General features: G+C 34.8%; 3 protein-coding genes across 3 annotated transcripts; 2 read left to right on the forward strand and 1 right to left on the reverse strand.

The window, feature by feature from the left end:
* Nucleotides 1-9612: 9612 nt before the first annotated feature.
* On the forward strand, nt 9613-11713 carry LOC128210514 (uncharacterized). Its single transcript, XM_052914864.1, has 4 exons — nt 9613-10263; nt 10851-10943; nt 11169-11270; nt 11585-11713. The coding sequence occupies exons 1-4, from the start codon at nt 9886-9888 to the stop codon at nt 11711-11713; spliced, it is 702 nt and encodes a 233-aa protein (XP_052770824.1). The 5' UTR covers nt 9613-9885.
* Nucleotides 11714-12008: 295 nt separating this feature from the next.
* Nucleotides 12009-14050, forward strand: LOC128210353 (uncharacterized). The gene is made up of 2 exons (XM_052914645.1): nt 12009-12451; nt 12854-14050. Exons 1-2 carry the CDS (start codon nt 12232-12234, stop codon nt 13336-13338), a joined length of 705 nt encoding a protein of 234 aa, XP_052770605.1. The 5' UTR covers nt 12009-12231; the 3' UTR covers nt 13339-14050.
* Nucleotides 14051-15008: 958 nt separating this feature from the next.
* On the reverse strand, nt 15009-16366 carry LOC128210354 (P2X purinoceptor 7-like). The gene is made up of 3 exons (XM_052914646.1): nt 16106-16366; nt 15506-15736; nt 15009-15295 (listed from the first exon to the last, which is right to left on the reverse strand). Exons 1-3 carry the CDS (start codon nt 16300-16302, stop codon nt 15145-15147), a joined length of 579 nt encoding a protein of 192 aa, XP_052770606.1. The 5' UTR covers nt 16303-16366; the 3' UTR covers nt 15009-15144.
* Nucleotides 16367-18647: the final 2281 nt, after the last annotated feature.

The following is an 18647-nucleotide window of genomic DNA, read 5'->3' on the forward strand; positions in this document are numbered from 1 at the left end:
AATTTGGTATGCCTATTTCTCAAATATAGAAATATGGGTTTGGGGCGACTTGCTACCCAAGCGCGCGGTACACTACGCACAGGAGAGGGTGTCGCCGAACATTGCCTGGTTAGGCGTCGGGGTGGGAGGGGTTTTGCAGGTCTGTGTTATCCAACCTCCTTTTGTACGGCCCACCCGTAGTAGAAGTTTTGCAACGCGTCGGCAAAGTCTTGTTTCTGAAACCAACCGTGTTTCTGAAAATATTTAACCCAATTACTCGCGAAATACTCTATATGAGATCCGCGTTTTCCAGCACCGTACTAGTCTGGGTAGATATGCTGAATAGATTCCAATGACGACACCCACGCCAATTAACGTCATCACAAATAAAAAAAGAAACCGCGTTAACGCCACGGGCACAATCAGGTTAGATCGACATCACACACGACACCATATCCATAACTAATGATTTAGATATTCGAAGTTTCTTCGCGGCCAACGGCGTCAACCTGTCGGAGGGAGGCAATGCTATGTATACCGACGTACTAAGATATGTTCTAATTGAGCACATAGAACAAAGTGTATTTGCATACATATTATCTCGAGGCTGGTTCAGAAGTCTGGTGGTTAACTTTATAAAATTATTGTGGCTTATAATTCTAGCGGCAGGCGAATAACAAGTCTTTAATCTGAATTTGGCCACATTTTTAACTAATCATAATTAAACAAGGGGCCGAATCCAGAACAATCGCTTTCACTCACATTCAATGAATTAATCCCCTGTAATCACATAACGGTCGAGATATTTTCGAGTGAAAGGTATATCCGTATTCACAGGTGTGAGAGAGAATCAAGTGTTTAACGTGAGTGGGACCTTTGTGAGTGTTCGGTCACTAGAACCGCCCTCAGGGATTGGTTGTGAATACGAACTGAATGAGTGTGAGTGATAAAAGTACATGACAATTAAAAAAGATAAAATGAATCAGATATATGGAACAAATAAGGGACAACTTCCTTCCCATACATTATTTAAGAGACCGGGACAATCCATTAAAGTACATGTACTTTAATAACGTGGCCATCTATAAAAATTTTTCAAAAGGATGCGTCAATCATGTATTTGTTTTGTTTCGTAATGATCATTGAACGCCCAGCAAAGTTGATGGCTGAAATTCTTCGATGGCTGCAAAGACAGGCAGCTAAATGTACGCGAAGTTAGCAGCCTAGCGGCATAAAGTTGGCAGCCTAGCGAGGTGAAGTTGGCGGACTAACGGGGCAAGTCATTTTGAAGTCAGACATGGAATAAGCTTTTGAGATTAATTCTCGATTTTGTCGTTATAATTATCTCTTATATATTTGCTTATTTGATTGTGCTCAAAACTTGTATATCTGGAAATCGAGAACGATTTATTGAAATTATTATTCTTTCTTTGAATCAAATGGAAAACAAATCAGTTAGGGTTTCGAGTCATGCATCAGTAAGTGAAAACAAAAATGTACCCAAACTGCATGTGATAATTTAAAAACTTCTAAGTATGACCAAAATAAGAGTGATGATTGCAATGACATTCTTAATGATTAAAGTTATTTATTGAAAAACAAAGAAACCTGTGAAACCCCCAAAGGTTGGCATTTTAAACTTACACTGTCCTTCTGTGCGTTCTTACGGTTTTCCATATTCTTTCAAAACAGTTGAATTTGTCTTTTTCATGAACCAAACATTGCCACAATGGGGGCACTCTTCCAGCTTGGAACTCCAAGAATACACGTTGCTTTGTCAGCAACGAGTGTATTTACACATACCAGTATCGCTCTAAACCGTCTGCATGTAATATTCCAAGAACCAACCACCGTGAGTTGATCCTTGTGCATTTATAATTTAAATTCGAAGAAAACCTGTACAACTTCTTTCTAATTGTAAACAAAAGGGCCAAGATGGCCCTATATCGCTCATCGGAGTAAAACTTCGTGCTATAGACTTGTTTATAATTAAAAGGCAGTAACAGGGATTTGGTTTCTCTCATGTATCTTGTCTATTCACATTCTCCCCAAATTTTGTAATGATTGGACAAATGCTTAATAAAGTTATTGATAGGACAAGATAATAGATAAAATTTAGGTAATTTCTATAATTAAAGCGCAATAACTCTCGGGTAACTACAGCAATTTTGCTAATTATCCACCACGATCATACACATTCTGACCAAATTTGGCCATGATTGGACTAAGGGTTAAAAAGTAATAAATCGGACTACATACTAGATGGTGCCTGGCTGCCCTTCCATACCCTAAAGGTGTAGCTATAATATGTCCAGTTTTTATTACCAGGCGTGCAAAAACATGCCGAACATGTATTTGTTAAAAAAGATACAAAGGGCAATAACTCTTACAATATTAAGGTTGAATTTATGACCCATATTGAAATTTGAGCTAGAAATCAACGAAACACTATTTCTGACAAATGTCCAGGATATTTGGGCCAAAAATGTTACCTCTTGAGTGTTAACAAGGTTTTTCCATATTTGATCTCTGTGGCCTTTGACTCCAAATGATCCATATTCAAATTTGAGCTAGAAATCAACGAAACAACCTTTCTGACAAAGTTTCAGGATATTTGGACTGAAAAAGTTGCCTCTAGAGTGTTAAGATTTTTCTATTTTTGGCCCATGTGACCTAGTTTTTCCTTCAAGATGACCCATACTCGAAATCGTCCGAGTAATTACTTGGACAAACATCCTGATAGAGTTTCCTGACAAATGAGGCATAAATGTGACTACTAGAGTGTTAACAAACTAAGTGTGGACGGACGACGGACGACGGACGACGGACATTCATCGATATTAATAGCTCACCCTCAGCATACGGCCAATAATCGGAATCATCGCTTCTCTTGAGATAATCGTAAATACCTTTGCTTGGAAAAACAAAAATATTCGACATGTTCACTTCCAGCCACCTTTTACATACTCTGTCTTTTCACTTCCACTTCCGGGGATGGACTACCAGCGATTGCCCCCGCTTCCGAGTACACCATACTGGCTGCGCTCTGCACTCTAACAGAGATCTAAAAAGCACCACCTCTTTCATCCTCCGAGGGTGACATATCTCTGCGCTTTAACAAGCACAACCTCTTTCATCAACTTCCAATGGTGGCATATCTCTGTGCTTTAACAAGCACCACCTAGCTCTTCATCAACTTCCGAGGGTGACATATCTCTGCGCTTTAACAAGCACCACCTCTTTTATCAACTTCCGATGGTGACATATCTCTGTGCTTTAACAAGCACCACCTAGCTCTTCATCAACTTCCGAAGGTGATATATCTCTGCGCTTAAACAAGCACCACCTCGTTTATCAACTTCCGAGGGTGACATATCTCTGCGCTTAAACAAGCACCCCCTTTTTTATCAACTTCCGAGGGCGACATATCTTTGCGCTTAAACAAGCACAACCTCTTTCATCAACTTCCGAGTGTGAATATTTCATCAAAATCTGATGGTGATATATCTCTGTGCTTAAATAAGCACCACCTAGCTTTTTCATCAACTTCCGAAGGTGACATTTCTCTGCACTTTTATAAGCACCAACCTCTTTCATCAACTTCCGAGTTTGACATATCTCTGCGCTTTAACAAGCTTTAACAAGCACCAGATATGCACTCTTGCTTCGAAAATGGCGTAAACATATGTCCGGCTGTTTTAACATCGAAAGGCATTGATACGTAGAACTCCGTTATCGGAGAACGAAATCCGGAAATATGTCCGATGCTCGGCAAAAATGTCAACATGATACACATCTTAAGGATTATTCTTTTCTCAAACAAGCATACTGCAACATTGAGATCTTCGAAATCTATTTTGAACTGGTATTTTTAAATATTTATTTTACTGCAACCTAATAATAATTTAGGTTTTAACTTTTTTGTTAAAAGTAAAAGTCAATGGACACACATTGGGAACTCGATCCCATCGTGAAACTATAATCTTATGTAAACGTTTTAAGCTTGTATCATTACGTCTACTACCTTGACTCTTGTCCCATAAGCAGGGGCGGTATTCACCAGCATTTTTTATAGACCCAAACTCAGACTCAGGCTATGCTGAGACCATTTTGAATTTCGTATTCACTAACCATTTTAGACTCAGACTCAGCTGATAATACTTTATGTCGATGATGCAAGCGGTATTGTTCGGCTACTGGACTAGTCACTGTTGTTCCCATTGTTTTATAAATGATATTAATTCAGAAACGAAACGAAACACGACATAAGAACACAGACAATATTATGAGTTTATTTTAAAGAGTGTAATTTACATGTGTAATTATGTGCATACATTTAGATTCCATATATAACTGCTAATCATTGTGCTTTAGAAATAAACTGAAACATATTATACAATTGATCGTACTTTTTCTGGCTGTTCAACCATTAAAGATATGTTATCAATGACAAATAAATAACTCGAAATGTTAAAAGTTAGACAAAGGACATTCATTAAAACATTGTCAAAATGGCATACACATATTGGGTCGATTGTTCAGAACTTTGTTAAAGTTAACAACGTAAATAACGACATCGTTGTTAACTTTTAAATGTGAAACATATGCTGGTGTGTTTATATATTTGAATATTAGCAAGTACAACTGAAACAGTTGTCTAAAATCTTGCAAGAAATACTGCAACGTGTATCCATTTAATTTATAGAGCAGTAAAGAGTTGAAAGTTGCAGGGATGCAATTGACAACTTGTTTACTTTTAAAAAGTTCCGAACAATTGGTCCAATGTCATATATATTCGGTATTTGTCAGGGGAGACCTGGACCAATTTCGACAGCGACTGATCGCGCAAAACGCTTATCTTTAAATGATTTCGGTAAGTTTGCGTCAATGACAGTAGTTAACAATCTAAATATGAAAAAAAGACTTAAATGTATTAAATGTACTTATTAGTAAATGAAATAATAGAAGTTAGAAAAAAAATCAAGCGAAATAATTTTTTAAAGCTTTATTGCATTAATTTGCATCCAGATTGTCACGGAAATGTACATTTAATTGTATGAAACAAATAATAATTATTATAATATTTTTTTATTATTATTATTATTATTATTATTATTATTATTATTATTATTATTATTATTATTATTATCATAAGTATTATTATAATTATTATTATTATTATTTTTGTTATTATTATTATTATTATTATTATTATTATTATTATTATTATTATTATTATTATTATTATTATATTTGGTGAGTAAGGTACTTTAAATCTGTTAGTTAGAAGCAACATGGACATGCCTTAAATATTGGACTAAAACATTGACTAGTCGCGTCTAATTAATTTGTTCATATCATGATCAAGTCATTAGAAATGGCCCTCGTCGTGAGCCTGTTTCTCAAATAAGCGACTGTGCTGCCTCTTGGCCCCTCTGTGTAACTCTATATCAAAAGACTTTAATTTATCCCTGCATGCTTTGTCAGAAAGGTACGGTATTCGACATTAATTACAAGATATACAAACGGGTTGATACCATTATCAAGAACGATAAATTGCGGACGACTTGAATCTTTACAGCCAGTTAAAGCTCTGATATTTATGCGAAATTGCGCAATAATCGTTACTCCATCGAGCCAATCGCAGCCTGGTAGTAGAAGTAGTGCACGTACCTCTATATACTACCTTAGTAGCAAAAAAGTCTTATTCATGTAAACTAGGTTTAATTGTGGTTATGTTTGGTGTCGTCTTTGTTTTCCAAGTGGTCTTATTGATCAAGTGTTGATAATTATTGAGACAAATGTGCGGCTGAATAAAACCTGGTTAAGAACCCCGGCGAACTGCTTTCCGCTAGGCGGTAACCCAAGCAAATATTAATAAAGGTTTGTTGATGTCTTTTTTTGTTTTAAACTGACGTCATGTGTTTCTCGTTCGGTGCTGTTAGACCTTAGCCTTGTACTTCTTAACAGCCCCATGGTTAAATATATAGCCACCTGTAGTTTCCATTTTATCAGAATGCGTTTTCAATTTTTGTTTTCGCTATTTTAGTCATACAATACTTAGCTCCTAACGCATGTAAGCAAAACTCAATTGCATTCATATAAATGTTTACAACAGTTTATACCAATCAGCATGATAAATACCCATTAACCAAGATAGTGATTTCCTTCTGCCTTTTGCAGTCTATGTGTTAATTTTGTCGTAAAAATAATGCTTTCAAGAAATAGGGCTACACAATATGTCCTAGCGTAAGAAGTGTGTTTTTATGAAGTGTTCAGGTGAAAACTCAAAGATAAGGTTTTCATGTTATGTCGCGTTGGACATATTTCAAACAATAATATACAGTATAAAGGAGCGAATATTGCACAACATACATGCACATTCAGTATATCACTAGTCAAACTCACTACGATAGCTAGCATGAGTAGAAGGGAAAAAACACTTAGAAAATCTTGTAACATTCGTTTGTAAATCAAATAAATAACATTTCCTAATTTTTGTGCATGTCAGGTAATGTGTCTTGCAAGTGTACTAAAACTTGTGTGTGTTTTAAAAAGCCTTCTCCGTTTTTATCAAAGACAAAGAGATTCAATGATAAAATGTTGATCAAGACAGACATAGGAATGTTATTGTACATTGTGTTGGCTTGCAATGGACATTCCATGGAAAAAATGACTGCGGAATAACCGGATAATTCGGACTGACTTTCCGCAGTCCTATTTTGGAAATACGCTGAAAAAAGGGCGAACATATGTGGAAAAGTTGCGGAACTTGTATTGCGGAAAAAACTCTGGAAATTGTATGGAAAATACCCTGGACATTCCATGGAAAATTTCTCAGGACTGCGGAATATCTAGAGTACTCGGACTGATTTCCAGAGGTCTCCCTGAAACACCATTGCGGAAAAAGTGCGGAAACTTGTGGGGATTCCATGGAACTTTTGTAGACTTTCCAAAATCCTGTCTATTCCTTTTAAGGAAAAACATACAAATAAATCTGGAATATTAAACAATGCAAATCTCGTATTGTTCTGAATTTTACTTATCTCATTTAAAGCCATTACAAATTTAACAATATATAAATAGAAACATGTCCACGAACACAAATGCCCTCACATGCCCCACAAAAGGGGGTGGCACGGGTTAAAAAATGTCAATTTTCAGTAATTCAAGGGCCCAACACGGCCCTTACTTTAGATATATGTAAACAAACCTCAGGTGCACAAACAGCAAATTTATTTTCAAGTCTTCAATATGACATTTTCAACACTCTTGATGGCTTAAGAACCTCCCATATTTTTTCCATTCCCCAGATCTGTTGAAACACTGTACTTCTCTGTGATGAAATCTGAAAAAAAAACAATATCTAAACATTAGTTTCTCTGTCAGTTTGTGAAGTTGTTTATGGACTGTTGCATTAGCCAAGGTCCATTCACCTTCGGGGTTCAGCGGTTACGCCGAAACCATAACAATTGATTAGTTGTTTTGAGCCCGAGTATGAGTTTTTACTATTTCAGCTATCATCTACTGGTCAGGCCCAACCTTGATATTTTTGGCGAGATCCGGACCAGCAAAAAATATGACATGGACAGCTGACGTCATAAAACTGGATTTTGATTATAATATACTGATATACGGTTCAACAGACTTAAAACATACAAAGAAGGGACACATTTATGGAAGGTATAATAGTTATATAATCATTTTATGTATTATTAAGTTAAAATTTACTTAGTTAAATATAAAAACACTGAACTATTTTATGATAAGGTTAAGCTGATAATAAATGGATTTTAACACAATGTTAGTGATACAACCAGCAACAATGCAAGGGCAAAACTTCAGTATTTTTCTTTCTATAAGAGCTAATAAAAGTATCACCTATTCCAATATATATACATATGGAATTTTTCTTTCTGTTAAATAAACCCACTGCTTTAGAAATTCAATATAAGATAAGTACCATATAGTATGTCTGTTTTGGTAAGGTAGGATACAGGACAGGCCTCCGGTAGTACTTCACATTCGATTGGCCTCCTTACAGCTAAAGAGAATTATATTGATAACTTAGGGGCGTAGCTTTGCCTATTAAAAAGTATAGGCCCACTTGGTAGGGGGGTTTGGGGGACCTCCGCCGGGATTTTGTTTTACTCCAGATCGAATATGGTGCGTTTTAGCTTATATCTGGAGCTTTATATTGCACTTCACTAAATTTTATTGTTGTCTTGCTTATGATGTACAATATAAGAACGGAAATACAAAACCTATTAGAAAAGATTTGCTTAGTTAACCTGTAGTGTTAACTTTTAGGTTAATTAAGCTGTCACCCCCTTATCTTTCAGTTATTATTGCAGATTTGGACGTTTTTGTATTTTTCATTTTTGGAAACAAAGTGTAGGCCCGGGCCTACCGTGCCTATTAGAAAAGGAGTCACTCAAGGGCAGCGACCATTGTTGTGATTTTATGTGGGTCAAAATATGTTCTTTCACCGGTCACGGTATGAAGACAATGCCAGATGAACACATAACTAAGCAATTTTCTAGATTGAAACATTGCAAAAACAAATCGCAATCAGTTATACGAAAATGCATTTTAAACGCCTCGAATGTGTTCATGATGATATGAACAAAATTTAAGTAAATTTAACATTCGGAGATTTAGTTTCGCCAATGTGATGTAATTTTTCAAGTTTCGTTTGTGTCTTCCATTTTCCATGGTGTAAAAGTATACTTACGAACTCAATATTTTTTACAGTGAAAAACAACAACAAAGCCTTAAAATGAATAATAAGAGTGTGTGTTCAAATATCAATATCCATACGCTTAGTAAAGCATACCCTTAAATATAATTCGACCTATGAGACGGCCAGATTCATATGTAATGTAAAATAGGTTACTTTTTTATTCCAAATAAAACGGTTGGTTAAGCATACCATTTTCATTAACATCTGTCATATTTGTAAGAAAATAATGTTACTCATTAAAAACAACATATTTTTGTTTAAGAATAAGTAAATAATAAGTTTTACTAAATTAAGTACTCAGTAATTATGTAAAACACTTGATACTTCTTCACGTCTTTCTGGGCAAAATTAAATACATTCTTCCAAATCTTGACCTGAACTACAGCAACTCACTAGATGTGATGACATGATTGGAAACACGAGGTCAGATTCTCGGTCAATTAGGGGTTAATGTGTAGCTGAAATTGACTTTCGTGTAGAAATGAAAAGTGGAAAAATTGGCTGGTATTTCTTGGCATGGCATGTCTAGGACATCAAAAATCATTTAAAAAAAAGAAAATACCATTTGCAGATGTCTGACCAAGTAAATATTTGTTAATTCCTGATATTCAGTTATAAATTAACAAATAGGCGGATACAAACTTATTTTCACAAACCTCTCTTAGGTCACAATACAGGAAACTCTGTATTTTCTGTAAACCTCTAGAGATTCTTGACCGTTTTTATTTCTCCTCAGCAGGTTGGCAGTGGAAGCTTGACACGTCTCACATCTTGTTTTTTTTTCTTTTAATAAAATAGAATATAAAATATATAAATACATGCACACAAAATACTAACACAACAGTCCACAGCTTTAATTTTCTTTAAAGGTACTATGCAGTGACTATGTCAACACCGTTGATTTGGCTTAAGATATGTCTATTTATAACGTCTGAACTGAAAATTCCGAACTTTTGCGAATATTTACGATGTAGTAGCCGACTAATCATATTCGCATATTGTACTTTTCCGATATTGTCCATCATCGGGAAAGTCCGGTTTCTCATTCGTAAATTTTCGTCGTGACGTCAGAGTCGTTACTCGTCTCCGCCATATTGTTTATTTACATTGAAAAGAACGACACGGATGTTAGTTTAAGTGTGGAATATTAATTAGTGTAAACAATGGGACGGTCTCGGTGTTGTGTTGGGGGATGTAGCAATGTGCCAGGAAATGGAATTAGTCTGCACACATTTCCCAAAGAAGAGAAACTCCGGAAACAATGGATTCGTTCAATTCAGATGACTGGGTCTGAGTGTTCAAGGGCCGGATGGCAAGGTCCCTCGAAAAACGGTTCCGCAAATGCACAGCTTGTGTGTTCTGAGCATTTTGAGTTGACAATGTTCACGATGACTACCAGAACTAAATGGAGTCTCGGTCTAGCCTATAGAACTGCTTTAATAGACGAAGCTATCCCCACATTATTTGGCGACAAAGTTAGGAAAAGCAACCTTGACCAAGTCCAAGCAAGACCGGTAGTGCGCAAACGAGAAGTGAGGAGGGTATGTTGCACATTTTAATATGTTAACAGGTTTATTTGACTTAATCAGTCAACATTTCAATTTAGCCCTTCAACTTGGATGGTTAGTATTTGTAAATAGACCTGAGCAGAACACTCTTTTTAAAATGTATACAAATTAGTGCATACTGAATGTATGTGCAAAACATGTATGTCAGGACTTATTTGTAATATTTTTTTTTATATAAATGAATCATGAATAGACATACATTCATGAAAAAGCAAGATCTGACTGTACGATATGAAAACGGGTTATACTGCTACCGTTTGATTTAATCTGTATCTTCCAGAGGCTCTGTAAATAAAGGATGATGAACGCATTGTGTTTATTTTGCTCATGTTTTTTAGGCATATTATAAGATTAAAATAGTTGTAAAGTTGCAAGTATGGTTCATAATTTGTCTTTCATTTACTGGATTATATTGCGGATATATAAAAAAAACTTATGGTATAGAAGTATTAGTGAAAGAACCTTGAAGATGCTTTATAAATGTTTTGACTTTTAACATCTCAAGTTTGAGTAAAGGGTTATTGTATATATATACCTATAAAAAATCGCTTCCCCTTCAGATACTGAGTGACTACAACCAGAAAGGCCAAGTTGATAAATCAACTGCTGTAACGTATACAGATGCTGTTCCAGATTTATCTCCTGTTAATCTAGTATGTATTTATATTAGTATTCATTTGTAGGATGTTTAAAATTTCAATGGATTTTCTAGAGTTGTTTGGGATTTTTCCCTCTTAAATCATATACACCCACCATGAAATCAAATTGCAGTTTCATTTATGGAAATGAAGTGTACATGTGTGTAATTGTTTCCTTAAAAACTATTTGTATTGAGTATATATTATCAATACTAATGGGCACTTTGTTCCTTTCATTAGGGTGACATGACCGCCAACCCTCCATCCACTGAGTTTCCAGTTGACGCAGTTGAATTAGACATGGACATGGAGTTGGACAACAGTAAAAGAACTGTCATGCAGGTAATATTTATTCAAACACTTATGTGATGATCATTTAAAGGCACTTGTCTTTAAAAAGGAAGGATTATAGGGTCAATTACTGATATTTACAGTGGTCGAAATTAGCACAAGCCAGCAAGGCCTGCACTGTTAAAATGCTTTCTGGGCTTGCTCAAAGTCTGAGTTTTATACAGCAGAGCTTGTTCAAAGATGTAATGCCAAGCAGTGATATGTGAATTCGGGCTTGTGCATCCAAAAGCCTTATTTCGATGACTGTATTTAGTGTGCAATAAATATTTTGATATCATTTTCAACTATCAATGTTTTTTATGTAGAGCGCTGAAATACCACCTCCCGTTGACCAGTCTTCAACAGTAGCCTCAGCCCTTAACCTTCAACAAGACCTAGAAACTCACAGTACTGATGCTAAGATCCAGTCAAAGGTACATATAGAAAATCGTTGATTTGAAACAAAGACACCAATAAAAACAAACCTAATTATTATCAATTCGAGATGCTGATTGTAAAGGGACTATACACCAGATTGGTAAAGAATCTTAGCACAAAGTCAATAATTTGGTACAATGTTTTACCCTTAGATAACACAACTGTAAAAAAAAATGGACCATAATGAAAATAAAAAATCGAGGTAGAGACTGGTTTCGGACTGGTGTGGCCAAAATTGCAGTCCAGTGTCATATCCACTGTGCTACAAAGAAGATTGACAAAATATTGCATATGATTTGGCAAGAACAAAAACATTCTGTAACTTGATAACATAATAGTGAAGGCTGGTGCACTAGTCCTAGTTTCTCAAATAAGATGATGGTAAATAAACATACAACTGCCTTTGATTATTACCTTTTTGCCTAGTTTACATGAGAATATATTGAATTAAAGTCCAGGGTGTTTATGTAAAAAATGTCTTCACTGGTTTAACAGTTACATTGTATGAATATTGATACCACGGTGATTTAGCAACATGATAATTATTTATTTCTGCTATCTTTTTCAGTCCAATGAAGTGAAGTCAAGCTACCATATGGAGTTGGAGGGCCTTAAGAGAGCAACTGACAGTTTACGCAGATGTGGCCTGTCCCTTGCAGAAATCATTACAGACAGGCATCTGCAAATACAAAAGTGGATTAGAGAGAATTTACCTGGGACTGTCCATTCCTTTGATGTGTGGCATATTGGAAAAGGTAACACATATTTTGTTCAGCTGTGGAAACATACATGTATTACCGTATCTAGGGTTAAATCATAATGATTGACCTAGATTGTCAGTCTATAAGTCTCATGAATGCTATAATAGCATGTTGGAAAGCCCACCTACTTCTGACAAGTGCTAAAGATGAGCAATTGTTATTGTTCATTATCAGACAAAGTGTGGTTAATTTCAACCAAATTTTGCTTAAACAGTCACAATGGGGAACCAAAGGATCTCATTTCAAAACATTGTTCATTTCATAAAGAAGACTTTATTCTTTAGTGATCATTTCAAAACCAACATGTGATAAAAAACTTAAACCCAACATTTGGCTTATGATACTTTCCAAAAGTTTCATTTAGTACATATTTCACATACTCTTACTATGTTTCAGCTGTGAAAAAGAAGCTCCTTGCACTGTCCAAGGAAAAAGACTGCAACATAGTCTGCAAGTGGATGAAGAGTATCACCAATCACCTTTATTGGTCAGCCGCATCATCCCAGGGAGAGGAAGGCTCCATGATTGCAGCAAAGTGGACATCAGTGGTCAACCATGTTCAAGACATTCACACTGGACATGGTGACCTCTACCAGCAGTGCACCCATGGTCCCCTTGAACCCCGAGAATGGTTAAAAAAGGGCTCAAAGGCAGCTGCCAAAATGGAAGACATTCTGCTAAACAAGAGACTGTGCAAGGACATCAAAAAGCTGTCCACAGGATTTCAAACGTCAACACTGGAATCATTTCACAGTGTAATCAATCACTTTGCACCAAAAATGACAGCATATTCCTTCCACGGACAAATGTGTCGCCAATACTTGGCGGCCCTACATTTCAATGAAAATGTGCAAAGAGGTAAAAAAATATCAAAAAATTGAAAGTTCAACCTGAAGATAGTATTTCCAAAATATAAGGATGACTTTTCAGTCAAGTTTGTGAATGATGAAATGACCTTTGGTTATGTAAAGGAACTTCTTGACATGTGTATAGAAATATGTGGTGAAAAAAACAAACTGTCAACCCCAGCCCCACCTCCCCTCACATCAGGGAAAAGAAAGCCAACCAAGGTTGAGGTAACAAGGTGTTTAGGAAAAAACAAAAGGTTGAAATATTAGTGTAGGGGAAATAAGAAAAAACATAGATTGTGACTGTTTGAATATATCCCAAGATTTGTCAACAATTTGGCATTTTCCTTTTTTAACACTACATGTATAACCTGTATCTTAATTGAATATTATTTCCTGTAATGGTGGTTGTTTCTGTATATATGCATGTATAATCTAATGAATCTTTGTGACAGTGGAATGTTTTTTTTGTATTATACTTTCACTAAAGTTTTGAATATTGTTACTTAAAAATAACTTTATAGTATCTGTGTAATATTAGCAATACCTTTTTTTTCTTATCCAGCCTCTTGATCAGGTTTCAAAAGTTTAGATTGATTGTTTTCCTTTGTTAAGTGCATGTTTGCCATTCTAGTCCTTGTTTTCTGTTAATTCAATGCCAGAGAATTGTTGTACATATCATTTGGTGCTTTTATTGTTTGAAATAACAATCATCCTTAATATAAATTACAAACCTAAACCCATACCACATCTTATTTTTCTTTTAGTCCCCTACCGGTTTCATCGGACGGGGCTCAAGGTTTACCCTCAGTCCGCCCACAAAAATCTCAGTCAGGCAATAACTCAAAAAGTATTAAAGGTCAATGATCTTAGTAAGTGGAGAGGCAATATGCATGTTAGTTTAATTTTTTTGTCAGACAAAGTTATGGCCCTTGATTTTAAAACTATAGCCAATTTGAACCTGTGATAGGGAAAAAAAGAATCAAAGCCAAGTTAAATGAAACATATGTGGAAAGAGGGCAGTGTGTAGATAATACACATTTGTTTATTTTTTTCTTCAGGTAAATGTATGCCGAGTTATGGCCCTTGACTTGAAATATAAAAATATAGCTGTTGATGGAAAAATTATCGGTCCTTGGAATACTAAAAGAGTTCTCTAGCTAAGTTGATGAAACTTGGTATGTGGATAGATAGTAATATGAAGATTATGCACGTTAGTTTATTTTTTCATCAGAGCGAGTTATTGCCCTTGACATTAAAGATATAGCCAATATGTTCCTGTGATAATTCAAGAAGTATCAAAGCTAGTTCATGAAACTCAGTTTATGGATAGTGGGCAATATGTCAAATTAGACAAAGTGATCAGTCGATTTTACAGCTAAAACTGTTGCATTGCGATGGATAAAGTTTAATGTAGTTGCCATTATGTCCCTATCACATGGGCTGGGGCGACTCAAACAACTTTGAATTATTTGAAGGATATATGTTAAAGTGCTCTTCTTCAAATTACTTCCACTAGTAAATAATTTGTCAGACAGACCCTTTAATTGTTGTCATTACAAGCTTTACTCATTTAACTAAGGAGTGACCAAAACATGACAACATGGAACAAATGCTTCATGCATATATGATGGATATTGAATATTGGCATGGCCTTGCACTAAGGAATCATTTTCGTAGTTCAAACAAATGCAAAAGTAATCCAACCTGTCAAACATTTTATTTCAATTGATTCATCACAAAAAACACAAAACACTTGTGGTAAAATATTGGAATAGTAAAATTGAAATCTGACACATAAGTAGCAAACAATATGTCGCAAACATCTGTCATGACTGCCTATAAGTCCTGAAATCCCTCATACTGCTGTGATGGAAACTGCGCCCTAATCCTTTGAACTGCACATGATGGAAGTACAACACGCACCTCTCTTCCCAAATATCCCCAACACCATCTGACAAACTGGCGATATGCCACATATCTCTGTTGCCTGCAAAATAAGATGTCAAACCAATGTGAAATTATACAAGTAACTCCCAATTATAGGGGGTTAATTTTTATATGCGGTTATAATATTGATGATATTAAAACAAAATGAAGTTCTAAGAATATCATGTGATAGCATTCTAGTGACTGACAGAATGTAAATAAACTTTGAACCACATGCATTGATTATTTCTTTTATACAACTAAGACTTACTCATTATCTTCCTGTTGCGGCACTCCATACTGCTGTCTGTACTGGTAGTATGCAGTCTCTAGCACATAGCGGTCCAGGCAAACAGTGCCAAACCCGGGGTGGTCTGTTATACATTCAATGTCATGGCCTTCTTCATTGAACACATCCAGTTTGAAGTTTGTTTGTTCAACATCACGGCAGCATACCGATTCCCGCTCTGTATGCATAGCAATACAGCTATTGCATCTGCACCTAAAACAATTAAATCATCAAATAAACTACAAAATTACTATAATCAAGTTCTTTTGCTGGATATGGGATTATAAATGATAATCTAGATTAGAAATTTGATGTACAAAATAATTTATAAACCAAGCAATAGTTATGAAAATATTATAGTACAGATAGTCACGTTCATGTATTTTCAGACATTTCAGTTTTGACAAATGTTGAATTACACGACATTCTTAATTGTCACATGAATTACAAAATATAAAAACAGTGACACTGAATGACTTAAAACCAAACTTGTATTCAAATTGAATTTGCATTTTAACATTTTTGGGTATCGATTCCGCATAGATAAAGAAGTTCAAATTAAGTTTAGTAACTTTAGGTTACCAGTTCGTGTTGCCAATTCGATTTCCATCATCTCCGTCGTGAAGATCTAGACGATTAATGTCGTCTTCAATTAAATCATCCCTATTTAATGGTTCAAACTGATATGGAACAATGTTATTTTCAGCGTCATACGAGCTAGTATCCGAAAAATCAATCGATTCATCTCCGTCAGTTGTGTAATTCTCGCTGTCAGACATTTTGGATTCACGACTGTGACGTCACAGTCTGATCATCGACTTCGCACTTTTCCGGAAATATTTCCGTCATTTTCCGTACAGGTATGAAATGTAGCGTAATATACCGTTCGGAAACAGGTAAAATGATCGTAAATTTTCGTAAGAAAATTACCAATCAAAATATGATGCCGAATAGAACCTATACCGAAAAGTTTAAAATAAGGCTGCATAGTACCTTTAAATAAAAACAAATGTAGTAGCATTTTATATTTCCATTATTTCTTAAGTTTATGTTATGTCACACACAGTTGCTTAAAAAGTCAATCAATACAATATACTAAGTATGATTTGTTAAATAATTTACATTCTTTAGATACATTTACACATTATAAAGATTGAATGGCCACAGCAGAAACAATGACACAATGTCTAAATTGTATCTTTAAACTTACCTGATGAAATTCACTGTTAATTCTAATACAACTCCTTTTCACAGCTACAAAATGTATTCTTGCATGTCAACTTTAAAATACTTGATATTCCAATGCTCATAAATGTACAACCTTAAGAATCTAGCCACTTTTACATCACAAAACATGAGCTATTTTCAAAAGTTTGAATGGAGTTGGAAGTCAGTTGATTTTGGCGCACACAGCTTAATCTTTATACTTCCTGCCTTGACCTTTTACTAGCCGGTTTTCTTAGTAATTAGATAAGAGACAGCTGGTATTCATCACTACAAGGTATCTTGTGTTTATTCAAGAGATGCCCAGAGTTGAGAAAAACTTCTATATTTGCACCAATGAAACATAATTAGTCCTCATTGAATTATAATGAAGATTGAACATATTGAACATAATTAAACTCTATTTACACTATGAAATTTATTAAAAAATCTGAAACCAAATAAATCGTATTTGTTCTTACAATTTAAACTACTTTTGACAGATTCTATAAAATATTTTGATAGCATAAAAAGTGTCTGTCAGGAAAGGAATTTTCTTTAATTTTGGTTGGAAAATGATTTCATAAACATGTTTAAATCAAATCAAATTAAAATCATTTACAAGTTGTCCAATTAAACCAATAAATTAAAAAGAATAAAACTGTACAATCTGATAAAATTGTCAATTTCAGACTATAGAATCTTTGTAGAAATTATTAGTTTTCAATGTTATGATTTCATTCCAAATAATTTAAAATTCGAGCTGTTATGATTTGTTTGTGTTGACCATTCGAAGTGCACGATTTCGCTCCACAAAAATGTTTAGTAAAAAATGCCTAAATCTAACTTAAAGAAGAAACTCATGAAATCTTCTCAAAAAAAGCTAAGTCCAAATTTTGTAGAAAAATGACTAAGTTATTTTTCCAGAGAATAGCAGGCAGAAAACTTTCCATTCTGTTTCCACAGGTTTCCAGGGTTTCAGTGGAAAATATAAACAATGTCCAGAAGTTTTCAATACTGTTTTCCAGAAGTGACTCTGGACATTTTTTTTTTGAAATCTGCGGAAATCACTGGAAATTCTATTGAAAACCATATTTTTCCATGGAAGTTCCGCTATGTTACTACTCTTTCCCGTGCTTTTCCAGACCCGCTCTGGAATATATACAGACGGGCATGTGTCACATATGAATAAGCTTTTAATTAAATTAAGATTGTTTCTCAGTTGCATCAAGAAAAACTTTTTCTTTAAGGAGTATCATATTATAACACGTATTTTGTTAAAACGGGCATTGTTCTTGATAAAATATACAATAAAATCTGCCATTGCCAAGTATATTTCTACTCAGCTGAAAAAAACACAACAATACCTGACATAATGTTAAACCAGACAGATTCGACCCGTCACGAGTCGTCATATTATACACAATTTCATTAAGCGAGTTCAGAAAAAATGTTAGATAGCCAACTTTGGCGAGCGTACTGACATATTTCCTTGTCGAGTTGTGAATCAATCTTAGGGTCATTTAATGTATATCAGACCTTTAAAGATAAATATAAAATGCAACAGTGGATAATTTAAGTTAACAAATAAAATTTTCCTTTAACTAGATTGATAAAAAATGCACTTATAAATAGCTGGAACATGAATTAATTAAATTAATATTTTACATAATACAGTTTTTCTGTTTGAGTATTAAGAACTGTTATTTGTAGATTCATCTTGTCGCCTCCTTTTAAGAAAATTTCAAACGGACGAGAAGCACAATGTGTCACAACAAAAGTCCACTTAATATAAATACCGTCGTTTGCTGTTTGCTGTTTAACTTTAACTTAGCCACAACCTAATATTACAAAGTATTCAAAGAAAATCTTTAAAAAATTAACAATCTTACTTCAGCTCTCATTTTATACATGGTGCTCA

Source organism: Mya arenaria, chromosome 12 (genome assembly GCF_026914265.1).
Source record: "Mya arenaria isolate MELC-2E11 chromosome 12, ASM2691426v1".
In the NCBI taxonomy this organism is placed as follows: domain Eukaryota; kingdom Metazoa; phylum Mollusca; class Bivalvia; order Myida; family Myidae; genus Mya; species Mya arenaria.

What these genes read in the sequence shown, in the direction of transcription:
- LOC128210514 (XM_052914864.1), top strand. Translation starts at nt 9,886, where the DNA reads ATGGGACGGTCTCGGTGTTGTGTTGGGGGATGTAGCAATGTGCCAGGA. An exon ending in GCAAACGAGAAGTGAGGAGG is followed by an intron (nt 10,264 to 10,850) that starts GTATGTTGCACA and finishes CTTCCCCTTCAG; the next exon opens with ATACTGAGTGACTACAACCA. An exon ending in GTAAAAGAACTGTCATGCAG is followed by an intron (nt 11,271 to 11,584) that starts GTAATATTTATT and finishes TTTTTTATGTAG; the next exon opens with AGCGCTGAAATACCACCTCC.
- LOC128210353 (XM_052914645.1), top strand. Translation starts at nt 12,232, where the DNA reads ATGATAATTATTTATTTCTGCTATCTTTTTCAGTCCAATGAAGTGAAG. An exon ending in TGTGTGGCATATTGGAAAAG is followed by an intron (nt 12,452 to 12,853) that starts GTAACACATATT and finishes ACTATGTTTCAG; the next exon opens with CTGTGAAAAAGAAGCTCCTT.
- LOC128210354 (XM_052914646.1), bottom strand. Translation starts at nt 16,302, where the DNA reads ATGTCTGACAGCGAGAATTACACAACTGACGGAGATGAATCGATTGAT. An exon ending in CGAATTGGCAACACGAACTG is followed by an intron (nt 15,737 to 16,105) that starts GTAACCTAAAGT and finishes TAATTGTTTTAG; the next exon opens with GTGCAGATGCAATAGCTGTA. An exon ending in CCGCAACAGGAAGATAATGA is followed by an intron (nt 15,296 to 15,505) that starts GTAAGTCTTAGT and finishes CTTATTTTGCAG; the next exon opens with GCAACAGAGATATGTGGCAT.